Source organism: Hydra vulgaris, chromosome 06 (genome assembly GCF_038396675.1).
Source record: "Hydra vulgaris chromosome 06, alternate assembly HydraT2T_AEP".
NCBI lineage: Eukaryota > Metazoa > Cnidaria > Hydrozoa > Anthoathecata > Hydridae > Hydra > Hydra vulgaris.
Window position 1 is genome coordinate 36,515,001 of NC_088925.1, and position 16,545 is coordinate 36,531,545.

Consider the following 16,545-nt stretch of genomic DNA (forward strand, 5'->3'; position numbering starts at 1 on the left):
ATTATTTTTTTTAGGAAAGAAAATTCTCCAAAAACTTAACATCTTATTTCCTTCTTTAAAGAAATTTTAAGAGAAAATTTTAAAGATAAGAAAGTTCCTTAAATAGTTTAAGAGAATCTTTTCCAGTATCAAATAAAAGTAGGAACTGTTATAATTTTCTTTATTAGAAAAACTTTTTTTGAGTACAACAATGATGCCTATGAAAACTAATTAATTACAAACAATCAACTACATATCACAATACGATCCAATGAGACATTCATCTACTGAAAAATAAAAATAACATTTTCTTTTATCAACAGAAAAAAACAACAACATAAAATTAATAGTTAAAAGCAAAAAGTATTTATTTAAAAAGCTCTTACTTTTAAATAACTTTCTTTAATAGAAAGAAAAACACGACCATTAACATTGTGGCTTTGAAAATTGCTAACATATTGTGATAGACTAATCTCAGTCAAAAACAAACCCACCTTTAAAAATATGAAAAAAATCAAATACAATTTATTGTTTAAACAACATCATATTTAATAATAATCATATTACTGATAACATATATATTTCTTTATATGGGAAACATTCAATACAATTGTTTATTTATTTTTTTTATATTATGGGACTAAATTATTATATAAATTGACAGTTCTTCTCAGACAATAAGACAAAATATTTCTGCATTATTTTTTTCTAACCTAAAATACAATATTTTTATCATGTTTCTAAAATATTGTAAGTATTGATATATTGCCTATTATTAAGTGTCATACAAAATTTTTTCACCCATAAATTCCAGTTTGATTGGTTAACCATACCATACAAACTTATTAACAACACCCATAAATTTTGTTCTTTTTGAAAGTTTAATTTTACATTAAATTTTACAACATTCAAATGTTTTACTATTTTTACATCTATTTTAAAGCTATACCTTAATTCTAAAATTCAAGAGTTACATCTCAAGAAGATAAAGCAGTATGTAATAGAGGAAAGATAAATATTGTTTACACAGGGAAGAATGATTACTAATACTAGCTGAAAAGAATTTTACAGGATATGAGTTATTATGAGTCAATATTATGAGTAAGTAATATTACGAGTAAATCAATTTTAATAAATTAATATTTAATAACTTTCCATTCAATTCCAAACATTCATTTTTAAATTAAAACTTTTGATTGGTTTAACTTTTGATTGGTTAAACATTTGATAAGTTAAACTTTTAGATGGATGTATTAATGATAATAAGGAAAAGTTAGAACTTATTTTTACTTAAATTATTCTAGTTTATTTCATTCATGCTTCCACTACATATTAATTATTGAACGTTTATGCTTTAGTTCTGAAACAGTATTTATTGAAATTTAATTTAGTTATGCTTCTAAATCTTTTTGCAAGGTTCTTTTCCTTTTTTATAATTTCATTTTAGTGACTTGTACTTACATCACTTACTATACTTGTGACTTGTACTTACATCACTGTACTTGTGAAAAACAGTAATGTAAGAACTAGTCACAAGTACACTGATGTAAGTACAATTCACAAGTACAGTAATGCAAGTACAAATCACTATTACAGTGATGTAAGTACAAATCATTAGTACAGTGGTGTAAGTACAAGTCACAAGTACAGTGATGTAAGTACTAGTCACTATTACAGTGATGTAAGTACAAAATACTATTGCAGTGATGCAAGTACAAGTCACAAGTACAGTGGTGTACGTACTAGTCACTATTGTGACTAGTAATGTGACTCAGTGATGCAAGTACAAGTCACTATTAAAGTGATGTCACTTATGAAGTGATGAACACAAGTCACTTATGCAGTGATGAACATTTGCCATAAAAAGAAGTAACTATATTATTATATACAACTTTGAATTTAAATAAACAAACCTGTTGAACATCCCAGTAAACTGCCGCTTCATTATTAACTGAAATTTTAAAACAATTTATCAAATTACTTATAGAAAAATATTTATAAAACCTCAATGCTATTTACATATTTTGCAATACTTTATATAAAATATTCGCTTTCTCTTTTATCGAACAATAAATATATTTTAAATTAAAATAAACTCCTCAAATTCTAGTGGAGAGTAAACAGAAGCAGCCACTAACTAGTGGAGTTAACAAAAGCAACCACTAACTAGTAACAGAAAACAAAGAAAAGAGCTTAGGAAGGAACAGTTACAGTAAGAGGATGCAACTTTTCTTTTCAACTTGATCAACTGCGCTAGATATGTTCAAGCTCAGTAGTTAGAGCAGGTTCAGCAATATTTACAATACAGTTTAAAACCTTGTCAAAATAAGAGAATGTCTTATTAGAAGAACCAGCCCAAATATAATGGTATTTCATACAAGAAAGAGTAAAAAATTTAAGAGTTTGATTAAGTAAAACTTTAATTGACACTTTTTATTTCTTGAAATTAAGATTGGGTTGAGCTAAAAAAATGATTTTTTTTTATGGAAGCTTATGAAGTACTGTCATGCGGTGCTACTTGAGCTACCCGGGGTTACTTGAACCCAAAAAAATAAAATGTTTATTTATTTGTTTATTTTTTATAGAATTATTTGGTATGAAAGTAAATAAGTTAATTATACACTTAATTAAATCAAGTTACATAAAAAAAAAGGGTGAAATTTTTTTGCAAGAAGTGATCAAAAAAATATTTGGATAAAAAAAATATTTGGAAAAAATTCAAAATTGGGGCTACTTGAACCCAAATGTCATTGTGGCAACTCACGTTTAAAAATTATTAAACTTGCTTTCCATTAACATTAAACCCCAAAGTGTAATAATATATTTAGAAGGAGTTGATATATCTGTTATTTTAACCATGTTTTTAATATTTGCTAGGTTATAAAATGTATACCTAAATAAGGTTAATGGTTGGTTAAAGTTTTATTGTTATACACCTACATGCGTATAGTTCATGCTATCATAACTTGTTCTACCAGAATAGTTCGCAGATATAAAAGAAAGTTGGGATCTAGAGATTACAAAGACTATACCGATCAAAACTTAGAGCAAGTCTGTATTAATATCGAATGTGGAGCTATGAGTCAACAATTTGCTGAAGAACAGTTTAGAATCAGCAGTTCCGGCATTAAGAGAGCTCTTCGAAGACGACACCTTACTATCACAAAGAAACATGCATGGCATCCAGTTGTCTTCACACCTGAAGAAAAACAGTCATTTTGTGATCACTTGAATAAAGTTTCAACTTTTGGCTGCCCACTAACCTCATTTGATCTTTGAATTATTGTGAAATCCTATCTAGATTGATTAAGGAGTGATGTTCAATGTTTCAATGAAAACCTCCCAGGTGTCGAATGGGTAAAAGCCTTTATTAGAAGACATCATCAGCCATCCGAGAGATTTGTTGGAAACCTCAAAAGGGTCATAGCTGCACTACACAACAGGGCTTTTACACTATGGGTTCAAGTAGCCCCACAACAGGGACTACTTGAACCCAACCTTAAGCCCCCAAAAAAGGGGGGATAAAGTCCACCCAAATTTTTTTTCTCTACAATAATCATTACTAATTTATAAGTCCATGAATTAGCAACAACAGTTATTTTTTACATTGATATAAATATGAGAGAGAACCACAAACATCAAACATGTATCAAATTAGGGTCCAAGTCTGACGGTATAACAAAAAATATTTAAAAGCAAAACAATTTTCAACAGCTTTTTTGTTGTTTTTTTCCTGAAGGGAGCCATGAGAATCTGGACAAAGTGGGATCCATACTCTGTAGTGGCTTTATTCCAATTCTTAAAATCAATGCTTGATTTCGCTTTCCTAAACTTTTTACACAATATCGCTTTAACAAACCTCCAATGTTGTTCAATTGCCAAACCAACAACTTGCAGGATTGTGTGTTGTAGATAAAAAATTGATACCATTTGTGTTGAAGTTTGCCATGGATTTCTAAGTAATGACAGTTTACTATGGATTTAAAAAAAATGATAGTTAGGCCAAAAGATTGAATTACAATAGTGGGTATTCCATAGTGGCAAGCGCTTTTCTACGCACTCCTTTTAATAAATTTCACTATTTTGTAGTACTAGTGACAAAAGTTTATAATTTCAATCTACATTGATGTAAGGCTTGCAAAACCATCACTTTTAATAGGAATTTCTTTAGTTTTATTTCTAAAATTTAATCTTTACTTTTTTCGTGCAGACTAAACATATAAAAATGGTATCCTGGTATTGTTTTAAATTTTAATTTTACATAAGTTTTTCTTTATAGCCTAGACAATTTGTATGGTAGTTTTACATTTTCAGTCCACATCTAGCACAGAAACTTGTTGTTGCTTTGTTGTCATTTTAAATTTTAATTAAACTTTACCTGGAGAAAATATTTTAATTGAATTACTAATACTTGGACAATTTCTTTTCTCAAAAATATCATTTTATGAAAATTTTGTAGCTGACAAATTTAAAAAAATAGTGTCAATTTTACTTAGGCTAGATCTTATAGTGGTAAAGAATGGAACAAGGAGTAAAAAAAATGGCAAGAGACAATAAAGAGAGGCAACCTTAGCAGATGTTAAATTGCAACAGGTTGTATATGGGTTTCATTAAAGGCCAATAGTTAATGATAATCCGAGAAGAAATAGTAAGTATAGGACTCAATAAGAGTGTTACCATTCATCAATAGTAACACTCAAAATAGATCAGATTCCAGATCAGCTATCTGTTCTAAGCAATCAAAAAGTTATTAATTTTTATTTTATTACATTAGCAAAAGCCAGGAATGTGGAGTCCCAAAAGAATTCAGGCTTTATACACCTATTTTACCCTGGTCTCTGGTGTCCAGGAGCCCTAAATTTAAAAAAGTTAGTTGTTAGACTTAAGATTAATATTAGAAGTTTGCTAATTAAAGATTAAAAGACTTTGGTAATGTAAGTTTGATTACTAATAATAGTAGGATTAAAAGACTTTGTTAATGTTTGATTGCTAATAATAGTAAGATTAGATCTCCAAAAAGGCAAGATTTAGTTAAGCGTTTGTTAAATAGTTTAGATAGCAACTAAAAAAATTATAAGAAACGCTCTTGTAACACTGTGACAAGAACACAGTCTGCCATTTTTACTATAACCTGGATGGAGGAGCATGACAGTGGTATACTGACAAACAGTGAGGTAAGTTAAACAAATTAAAGTTTAAAAGAGGCCTTTGTTACATCTATACTGTTTCCAAAAATATTATAATTCCTCAGTTTTAATTAGACATTAGACGTGGAAAATACTGTGAAATAGCTGAGCTTAAAATTATGTATAATGATAAAGATCACACCACCAGGTATTCACAAAACTAGAGTTACATCACATGCACACTTTATGGACATAGACCCTTCAAAACGTTTAAGCTACTGCTGCCAAATAGGTTATCTACCTGAGTGAAGACATTATCAAAGAGATTGATAGAATAGCTGAGTATATTTCTTTATTCCATGGGTCATAGGTTCCATAGTTCTTGAAAAATGAGTTTGCAGATTCTACTGCCTTTTAGGTTTGCTTAAACAATTAATTTATTAACAAACAAACATAATAACAAAAATGTTAATTTAAATAACAAAGCTGAAATTATTTATAGGATCAGGGGAACTACTCATATTCCACTATACTTTGAATCTGTAGCTAAAGTTGTTGTAAAATAATGGGAAAATCATACTGGGTACATGGATCTATTTTGTAATATTGTTAGTCTCTTCTGACAATGGCCATTACAAGGACATGGAAGATATGGAAAAGATTCTATACTCAACGGAGAGAAATGAACACAACAATCATAAAGTTGCAAAAATCAGAGGAGTTCTTCCAGATGTTTCGAGTGTATTGCAACATCCCCCATCTTTAGCTGCTCATGATGCTAAGAACTCGTGCTCTTTATCATTCTGGGGAGTAATTCCCACCAAAAAACTTTCATTTATATATATATATATATAAATATGACATCTGTGCCATTCATATGCAATATCCTGTAACAAAATTTAAACATGATCAACAAAATAGATATCCCTAATATATATATATATATATATATATATATATATATATATATATATATATATATATATATATATATATATATTTATATATATATATAATTATATATATTAGGGTGATGATTTTTAGATTTTTTTTTCTCAAACATTTCCTGTAGCACGAATGAACTTTTGCTTATTAATGACTAAAATGACATTTATTCCATTAAAATATTGAAAAAGGTCGTGCACAAACCACTTTGAAATGTTATTTATGTAGGCATTTTAGCATTTTATGTAATTGTATTAACAATATATATATACTGTATATATATATATATATATATATACTGTATAAAACATAAGTCATGAAACCGACTTGTGCAATAATTTATGTAGCAGAGAAATGTATAGAATTTTCCAGAACATTGTATAACGCTCTGCGTTGTCAGCCAGGACAAGGACATCATGGTGACGTAATTGTTCGGGGATTTCTTCAGCTGTTTTGCAGTCTGCTATAAACTGGTATAAAAGTATGTTCAAAGCGAGTAGTTTAGTTTTAATTATCTAAATTTGGTGTCAACATTACTATTGCCTTATCTTAATTATTGCGCATTCTCTATAGTTTAAGTATAAAGAGATCCTTGTATTATTTGGTAAGTTACATTTAACTCTTTTGCAAATTATAATTGAGCATAAAATATTTTATTAGTGTCTGCCTTTTTCATTTTCTATAATCATTATTTACTTTTTTTGAAATAAAATATATTAACAATAGCAGTTCAATTGAAAACTTAATAACAGTTTCTTTAATTTGTTACATAATTAATATTGACATTAAGGCCTTTCCTATTTCATTTGCTGAGTAGAAGACAACATGTCATTCAAGAAGAGCTCTTCTAACATGGAGAAGAACAAGGAAACCTGGACAAAGAACTTAGTCCTGTTTCAAGCCCCATCAAGAAGAGGCAACATGGCAATATATGAAGCACCCTTGAGCGAACGGAGTCGCATGCCCCTGAAAAACCACGTCATTGGACGCTTCAAATTTCTTGAATCCACTGCCAAAGAATAGAGAGAGAGTTTAATTGCTGTGGAGCTTAAAGACCTATGGAGCAAAACATTGAACTTCCTGCATGTATCTAATCAGGCCATTTGTGCAAAACCAGCAAAACTTCTGAAAGACTACAAATGCTGCAGAAAAAAAAAAAACTTTGATTCATTGAATGAACTGTTTGACATGACCAAGATGAAAGGCGAATGGTTGTGCAAAGAGGATGAGAACCTCTACAAGCGACTGTGTCCACTCTTACCAGCTTGGCGCTACCTGATTGTTTCGAAAGTAGCACGGACTCATCTGAGAACAGTTCAGACAGTCCTTGGGAGGATGACAATGCAGCATCAATGAGCAAAAGGAAGCATAAACCAACAGACATTGCAAGACGTCTTGTTACATGCTCAAAGCTGTCATCCCACGAAGCAGCAGTGGTGTGCCGCCAGCTTTCTGGTGAGGGCATTAAAATCCCAACCCCATGTCAATCAGCAATCCACATGGCTATCTACACGAGAGCTACTCAGGTGAAGAAACACTTGGTGAACACGCTTCATCTAGAGAAGTGGAGCATACACCTTGATGGCAAATACATTGAGGGCTTTGAGTGTCAGACCATGGTCCTCAAGAATGAATCTAAAGAAATTAAGTTGACTGCGCTAAAATTGAAAGATGGGAAAGCTCAAATAATTGCAGAAGGACTCCAGGATGTGTTAGAGGAGTTCAACCTGTGGGGATCAGTTGTGATGATTGTTGCTGACACAACAAACATGAATACCGGCAAGAAGACAGGCATTGTTGTTCAGCTGCAGCAAATATTCAAAGAGAAAGGTCAACCCAAACCCAAGTTTATCAGTTGCCAGTTGCCAATTTTGTATCTGCTTACTGTGACTTCAAAAATTTAGCTAAAAAGCTAATAAATAAAATTCTTAAAATTATTTTGTGTGTGAGGTTTTTTTATCAATTCGCCTTGAATGTAATATTTTATTTAATCTTAAATGAAAGCTCATCAAATTATGATACATGGAAACGAGGTTGTATAAAAGTCATCACCCTAATATATATATATAATATATATATATATATATATATATATATATATATATATATATATATATATATATATATATATATATATATATATATATATATATATATATATATATATATATATGTATATATGTATATATATATATATATATTTATATATATATATATACATATATATATATGTATATATATATATGTATACATATATATACATATATATATGTATATATGTATATAGGGCTATCTTCATTTCAAAAAAAATATATATATATATACCATCATTCTCTTTTTCATTAATCTTTGGTAATCCATTTATATCAAATGACAATCTTACATTACTCTAGAAAATAAAAGTTTAGAAAACCAATTACTATATTAACTATATATTGGAGAAATACATGAGTAGTTCAGCATTTTTTTTTAAAAAAAAAAAAAAAAAAAGCTAGGCTAGGCCTTAAATAAATTAAAAGCTCATGAGCTAAGTTAGATCAGACATACAATTTGATTGGATAAAGAAAAGCTGAGTTATATATCTTAAAATTGGATAATATTGCTTTAACCACCAAGTACATACATAGAAAAAAATCTTTACTTGTTAAGCTATTCTCTAGAAAAACTAATAAATAAGCAAGATAAATATATCACTGATAAATATCTTAAGACTCATCTAACACTATTTCCCACTTTACTCCAGAACAAGAATAAAAACCAAAACTAAATATTTAAAAAATTGCATACTTTTTTGGTAAGTTTTGTCCGCTTTTTAACGTGGTAATTACTAAACTGAAAAATATTGGTTCTCGTGTCAAACACGCTTGTGATGGTTTCCTTTTAGTAAGGAAATAAATAATCTGGAATGATTATTGTTGTTGGAAAACTACCTAATTTATTTCATTTTCTTTTACTAACATCATGTTACATCCTAATCATGTAAAGTTTATACATTTATAATACCCATTTAGAAATGATGTTTGGTAACCATGTAAAATAAACCCTCTGATGAGTGGGTTAAATTTATAAGATAGTCATCACTTTTAAATACAAAAAAACTTAATGATTAGACTTTAATTTTTTATAATGGATTTTGATTTACATTACAATGACACAAATTTTTTTTCAAAACAATATCTTCGTAAACAGCGGTCAACAGGGAAAATATATTAGGGCATTTTTGTAAAAATGACATAAAATTTTGTTTAATTTAACTTGTTCAAACTTGTTTTAATTCAACTTTCTTAAACAATAAAAGTATAAGTGCATGCTTCAATTTTAATGCTTGCACATTAAAATTTAGTTTGGATAAAATCAAAATGAATGAAAAAAAATATGCTTTTAGTTACATATTTTATAATAATTTCATTTAAAAAATTTCATTTTTATATTTCTAGTTATTATAGTTTTATATGATAATTATTTTTATTACATTAATATATTTTCTTTAGTTCATATTTGAAATTATAATAATTGCTTACTGAATGGGACTGAATTCCACAAACAATATTGATAATTTTTATAATTTTCATCACATTAAATGTAAAATGCCAAATCATTTACTTAAATAAGACACTTGACACCTGTGTCTTGAGATGTTAACCCTATCTATATTCTGTGACATTTTTTTATTGTTGAGGACTGCTCATTTTACAGCTCTTGCCAATTTCCTTAATAATGGTCAAGCTCATTTTTGAAAATGACCTTTCAATTCCAAGTTTGACAAATGTTTGTAGGTATAATCTTTGTTCAACAGCATTTTGTTAGTTAAATTTCCCAAATTTCTTCATTGAATAACTTGTTTTTGTTCTTTATTTTTTCTTTTTTAAGTTGCAAATTTGACAACTAAAAGTTAAAAAAAATTTTGCAGTGTTTTTCCAGCAGTGTTTAATTTTGGTCAAAACTTTTTTTAACCAGTCAAATTCTTGTTGTTTGATTGAGAATTGAAGGAAGTTTTCTCATTCCCATGTTAAATAGTTCAGTGTTTAGTTACACATTTAATAATAATTGCACTGTAAGTATATGACTCATTTAATATCAGGACAGATTGTGAACCTGTTAAAACAAAATCAGATAGAGTATAAGCTGTTATATAACATTACATTAAATTAACTCTCATTTTATATTACTTTCATTTGTTTATTTTTATTTTTACATTTGATGTCCAATTTAATAAATTAAACCTAAATGGTTTCCAATTACATTAAAAAATAACCAGATTTTCCAGAATAATTTTGAATTTGAACAATCTGATGTAAAATTTTTAATTTTATTTACGCCAGAGGTCAATCTATAATTCTAAAAATCCAATATTGAAATAGTATACTAAAATTAATTCATTTTTATGATTCCAATTTTATGCCCTTTTCACAAAAGTACCCAATTTTATGCCCTTTTCACAAAAATACCCAATTTTATGCCCTTTTCACAAAAATACTCAATTTTATGCCCTTTTCACAAAAATATCCTATTTTCTGCCCTTTTCACATAAATACCCAACTTTATGCCCTTTTCACAAAAATACCCAATTTTATGCCCTTTTCACAAAAATATCCAATTTTATGCCCTTTTCACATAAATACCTAACTTTATGCCCTTTTCACAAAAATACATTTCCTCTCTTAACCACTGTTTAGGAAGATTTTTTTAATAATTTTTTTTTAAAAAAAAAAAAAAAAAAAGCTAAAGAAGATCAAAGATCATTAAAAAAACTGAGATAAGTTGGAATAAAGTAATAAAGGACCAGGCTGTAGAACTTCAACTGTGTAGATCTCTTGTAGCCAATAATAACTTGATTGTATATTAAAATTTGTAAAAATAAAAAAAAAAATGGTAAATTTAACTTATTTAAAATCTAAAATTTACTTTTTCTATAGGATCTGTTGATAACTGATTTGTTGACATAGATAATTCTATAAGAAAAAAAAATTAATATATTTTATTAAATATAACATCCAATTTTTAACTTATACTAGCTTTACATGAAGACACTAATATCTGAATGGCTCAAAAATCAATGAAAAAATAATTGAATGTCAGATACCCACTGTTGACAGTGGGCATCTGACATTCAATTATTTACTATTCCACTCAACTGAATGAAAAATGGTCAAAAAACAGGCTATAAATTTTGAAGTTTTTAATGCTGATGAAAGCAAATAACCATATTTTACTTTTTCTTATTCATTTGTCGAAATATAAACTTGATAATTGTACATTTAAATTATTATTTATTTGAAAAAATAAATTATCAATATGTTTTAAAAGAGCTAGTTCTAGAAAATTCTCTTATTAAAAAATAGAACTGAATTGTTGTAACTAAAAAAAATAGTAATATTAAATACAAGAAAATAGATTCTGTTACTAATACCAAAAATATTAACTGATTCTACCTTTAAAAACAGATTCATTATATACTAGATAGAACATTTGATGCACAAGTCTAAATAAATTAGACTTGTGACCCCTTATAACAATATAATCTATAATCAACAGATTATATGAATAGTTTTTATAAATTATACTAGTAATAAACTAAATTTTTCAATGAATATCTTTTGATTTCATAGCCTGATTTTTAAAATAAGGAGATATTTATTAATTGAGGAGATCTTATTAACAAATTGATTATGTAAATTTTATAAATAAATCAATGATATAAGTTTAAACTACTTTGAGCTTTCTTGTTCTTTTTGAAAACTTTAAAGAAACCATGTTTTGGTGACATTGCATTGAATGGTGACGACATTTCAAAGTTCACAAAGTCATGAATTTCTAGAGATTCACGAAGATTTGGCATTGAAATAGCATGCATAGATAGACCCAAAACATCTTCATCCTTTTTTATAAAAACATAATGAAGTTATTTTATCTTTTTTCAGCATAAACCATTTAAATTTAAATTATTAATACATTGACTAAATAAATTATAAAATTATACCTTGTCATTCAGATTTTTTTCCAGATCTCTTGTAGGCAATGATCTTTTTGTAATAAGACTATTACTTTTTGACAAATTGTCATGTGCATTTGATAAATTTTCTAAAAAACATAGATAAAAACTACTGACTTGCAAATAAAATATTTTTTTCTTATACTTTATATCTAAAACTTTATACCATTCGAGTTAATTTGACTACTAAGATGGCACTCTTCAACATATATCTGTTCCAAATCAAACTTTTCAGAACTAAAATTTACAAATGATGTATCTACTTTTGTATTAGGCAGACTAACTATTGAGGATTCCAGGTCGGTTTTTATTGAAGTATATGTTAAAGACTCCTTAACTTCTGATAAGTAACTATCTGACATATTTATTGATATAACAGGAGCTAATACCATTGTTGGTAAAGAAAAGTTGTCCTAACATTAAGGAGAATAGTATTAATAGTTAAAATTTATTTGTGCAATAATTATAACAAAACAATTATATACATATAAACCTATACACAGACTTTGCTAGGAGTAAAAGGTTGCAAGTGCAGTGAAAAGGCTTTCTAAAACAGACTTAGTGGGCTAAGCAAGCTGGCCTCCCTGATTGTTTCAAGTGCAGACTTTCACCATTTGCACTTTTTTGATACTTAAATAAAATTTTAAATAGGATAATAGAGATATTAAAAAAACTATTATTAAAAGGGTTTTAATAGTAGTTTTTGACAGTTGCATTCTGTTTTGCCCTCTCTCATTTAGTTGCACTCAGTTCCATCTTTTTTTGTTTCACTTTACTTTGTCTCTTTTTAGTTTCAACTTGCTTCTTTACTCTGATTTTTTTTCAGTTTCATATTTAGTTTGTTCTGTTCAGTTTCATATTTAGTTTGTTCTTTTTGGTTTCATATTTAGTTTGTTCTGTTCAGATTATCTTTAATTTTGTTTTTTCTTTTGTACAGAGCCAATTAATGACTTTATAAATATATGTATCTTTTTGGAAATGGCAAAAAAAAATATAGAGATACAACACAAGTATTTTATTATATTACTTCATTTCAAGCTTCCTGCCAGATTTTGAAAATTTATAAATTAAATGGAGCACTTTACAACTTTTTTGAATTATATATTGCATACTTTTTTACATCATTGTTTAAAGGGAGTGTATACACTTCCTTTGATACATGAATGCCAAGCAACTAGTGGTATATTTTACATCTAGATCATACAATTCATGTAATGATTAATAATAATTAATAACCATTAATGTTTGATAGTAGAAATGGTATTCCATAAAAAGAATATAAATTCTATTTGTTTACCAGCTCATTCATTCTATATTATTCAAACATAGGACAGAGGCATTCTATATTATTCAGACATAAGACAGAGGGATTCTATATTATTCAGACATAAGACAGAGGCATTTATTGCATGTTAAACAAATATAGCAGTTTGTATCAAGTATTAAAAAGATGCAAAATGCAAGAATTTAGAAAAATAAAATTTTTCTCGATTGTTTAAAGAAGTGAACTTTTTTTTCCACTTTTACATGCTATTACTGGCTTTCAATATAATGCCTTCAATCCCTTTACCATTATTTTCTGAACCAACAACAAAAGCTTCAAGGTTTGACAAGCATAAACCAAAACAAGGGAAAACAAAAAACAAAAAACAAAAAAAAAAAACAAAAAAAAAGAAATTGATTTTTAAAGCAAAAAGACAGCCTCATGTAAAAAAAAGAGAGAAGTCTAATATTCCAAAAGTTTTAAGCTAAAATAGAACAAAAAACAATGTACAATGTTGCAACAATGTTACAATTTATCTTAAAAAAAGATTAGAAGTATAGCAACTCAAATAAGCTAAAAAAAAATGCAGAAAAGTAAAAAACCAACCTCTCAATGAGGACACTAAACTCTGCTGAAAATGAAAAAGCTGAAGGGGAAGAACAACTTACATAACATGCAGGAAAAAGAAGTAAAGCTATTAAATGCAGAAAGTGTAAAGAAAAAATTACATTCAGACAGATTGTTAAGTAAGAATCTTTATTTCAATATATGACTCTGCAACAAAATACACTTGCCGAGATTTGTAATGCATTCTGAATTTTTTTATCTTAAAAACTTTAAAATTTAAAACTATTTTTATTTTTGTATGCGCTCTATTTTTATTTCTACATGTTATGTAAAAAATATACTTTATTTGATTGTTATGTAAAATTTTGAAATTATTGAATGTATATTATATTGACCATAACAGATTTTCTGCCAAAGATGATTAACTTTATTTTTTTGGTTATTATAATTTCCAACATAAATGTTTTAATACAATACACTGAATTGCTGAACTTTGATTGAACTTTAGATTGAAAAAAATTGTACAGAAAAATTGTTTACATATATTATTGGCTTTACGTCTGGTGTTAACAGAAAACAAACAAAAACAAAAATTCTAAAATGCATAACTTACATAAATTTAAAAACCTCTAGTGTTTATAACTTTATTACATAATCATTTTACATATGTCAATGCTCATAATGTAAAATAGTTATACTCTTCCACAAACTAGATGCTTCTAAATTTATAAAAATTGCTCTAACAGGTGTGGTTATTGAGACTATGACTAGGAGAATAGGATTTGCTGATATATTCAGTTGCAAAATCAAAAAAGCACAAAACTTCTATTAAAGATTTTATCATAATAAAAACCATTCATTGATTTAGATTAAAACTACCTGCATTCCAAAAATCTTTTTGAAGATTTGCAACCATTTTGTTGAAATTTTAAGACAACACAAATGCCCAGCCCGGGCGCAAGTATCAAATTAACATTTTACTTTTGCTGCAAATTTTTAAATTTGCAGCAAAAGTCCTTTAAGAGAAACTTGCCTAATAAAATAAAACCACTTCAGCAACTTGTGGAACATAATTGTCCATTTCTAAAGGTATGTCCTTCAAAATTAAATATATCTTGAAGCTCAATCCTAATTTTAAAAACTCATTTATTTATATGAGTTTAAATCAACTATAAAATAAACTGGATCTAGATAAGATCCATCATGTTAATTCTTGATGTAGGTACCCATCATATTAATTATAGTTTACTATAAATTAAAAAATTGTTTCATTTTGTTTTGTTCTGTAACTTTTTTTAAATCTTGATGGTTTAGTTAGCGATATAATTTAAATGAGAAATAAAAGGACAAAACTGATTTACAAAATGGTAGCAATTTTTTATTTAGACCTGTATAAAAAATATTTCAGAATTTCAATAGTAAAACATTGACATAAGGAAAATTCAACATCATAATGGTAGTTTTACATAATGGTTTAATAATTCAAAAATTTAAATTAAAAAAAAAATTTGACAATGCATTGTCACACAATTTTTTTTTTAATTTAAAAATCAGTTTTAGGTGTTTGCTGATGGTGGATGTTGTAGATTTTAAGTGGGTCTGGAAGTCAAACAAATTCTAACCCACAATAAAAAAGATGTGCATTTAAAATGAAACTTTTGCTTACAGGCACAAGTAGATATAATGCAATTTTTCAAACCGATTACTTATAATACAAAATTACAATGGCATTTAAATAACAAAGAGTTAGTGAGAGTTGTAAATTTTGCTTAAATAACAGAGTATTGATCCTGATTTAGCAAAAGAAAAATCAGTAAAAAAATATTATTAATTGAAATTGTTTTAAGTAAAGAAGAATGTCACTCTAATTGTGAATAAATATGGAAAAAACTTGGTTTATCAGAGATATCTTATAAACAATCTGTTGATTCAAAGCTGCTTAACATAATTCTGGGACTACAAAATCACATTAAACTAAAAATATTTGATTTTAACATTTATTAGATTGTTGTGCGTCATGCTAATTTTTGCTTTACATGTTGAATGTTAAACATCCCTGTTGTTTTTGCAATAAGAGTGTTGACATGGAAAATTTTTTGTTTGTTAAAACTCTAAAACTATTATATTGCATTGTATGAATTATCAATATAAATATAAGCGATAGATCTTTTATATTTTACTAATTATTTGGCTTTGTTAACATTATCTGGAATGAATAAGTTCATAGCAGCTAAAAAATGGACATCTTTTTGTAAAAACATAGCTTTTTAAAAGCAAAGTATTATAAAGAAGAATTTAAATATTAATATTTTATTTTATACTCATTATAACTATAAACTATTTAAAGAACTAAGAAAAAATCTTCCTAATAATTTCATGGGTTTTGTGACGTAATTGTGATGCTCTTGATGTGGTATACCAGTCTGAATTTGGAAAGAATTTAGCAAATTGTTTCGATACTGATATAAAAAATTTTTAACAGTTTTTTTGTGCTTTAAAACTATTAACTACGTTAAAAAAAGTTTATACTTTATTCAGCCTAATATATTTTCTATGGAGAAAGATGATGCTCTCGGATTCACCAGTGAGCGTCTTCATTCAAAATTTTAAAAGATTTTAAAGTACAGATTACCCAAATACAATCAACATGAGTTCCACAATAAGAAACTTGT

General features: G+C 27.4%; 1 protein-coding gene across 2 annotated transcripts in view; it reads right to left on the reverse strand.

The window, feature by feature from the left end:
- Window positions 1–16,545, reverse strand: part of LOC101241521 (uncharacterized) — a 48,481-nt gene that overhangs the window by 13,638 nt on the left and 18,298 nt on the right. For both annotated transcript variants that reach the window (XM_065800011.1, XM_065800010.1), the window contains exons 5-11: window positions 12,209–12,455; window positions 12,031–12,131; window positions 11,763–11,928; window positions 10,956–11,002; window positions 8,376–8,439; window positions 1,893–1,930; window positions 366–473 (exon numbers count right to left, since the gene is read on the reverse strand). In XM_065800011.1, the coding sequence (XP_065656083.1) occupies window positions 366–473; window positions 1,893–1,930; window positions 8,376–8,439; window positions 10,956–11,002; window positions 11,763–11,928; window positions 12,031–12,131; window positions 12,209–12,455 (771 nt within the window). The remainder of the gene's footprint in view (window positions 1–365; window positions 474–1,892; window positions 1,931–8,375; window positions 8,440–10,955; window positions 11,003–11,762; window positions 11,929–12,030; window positions 12,132–12,208; window positions 12,456–16,545) is intronic.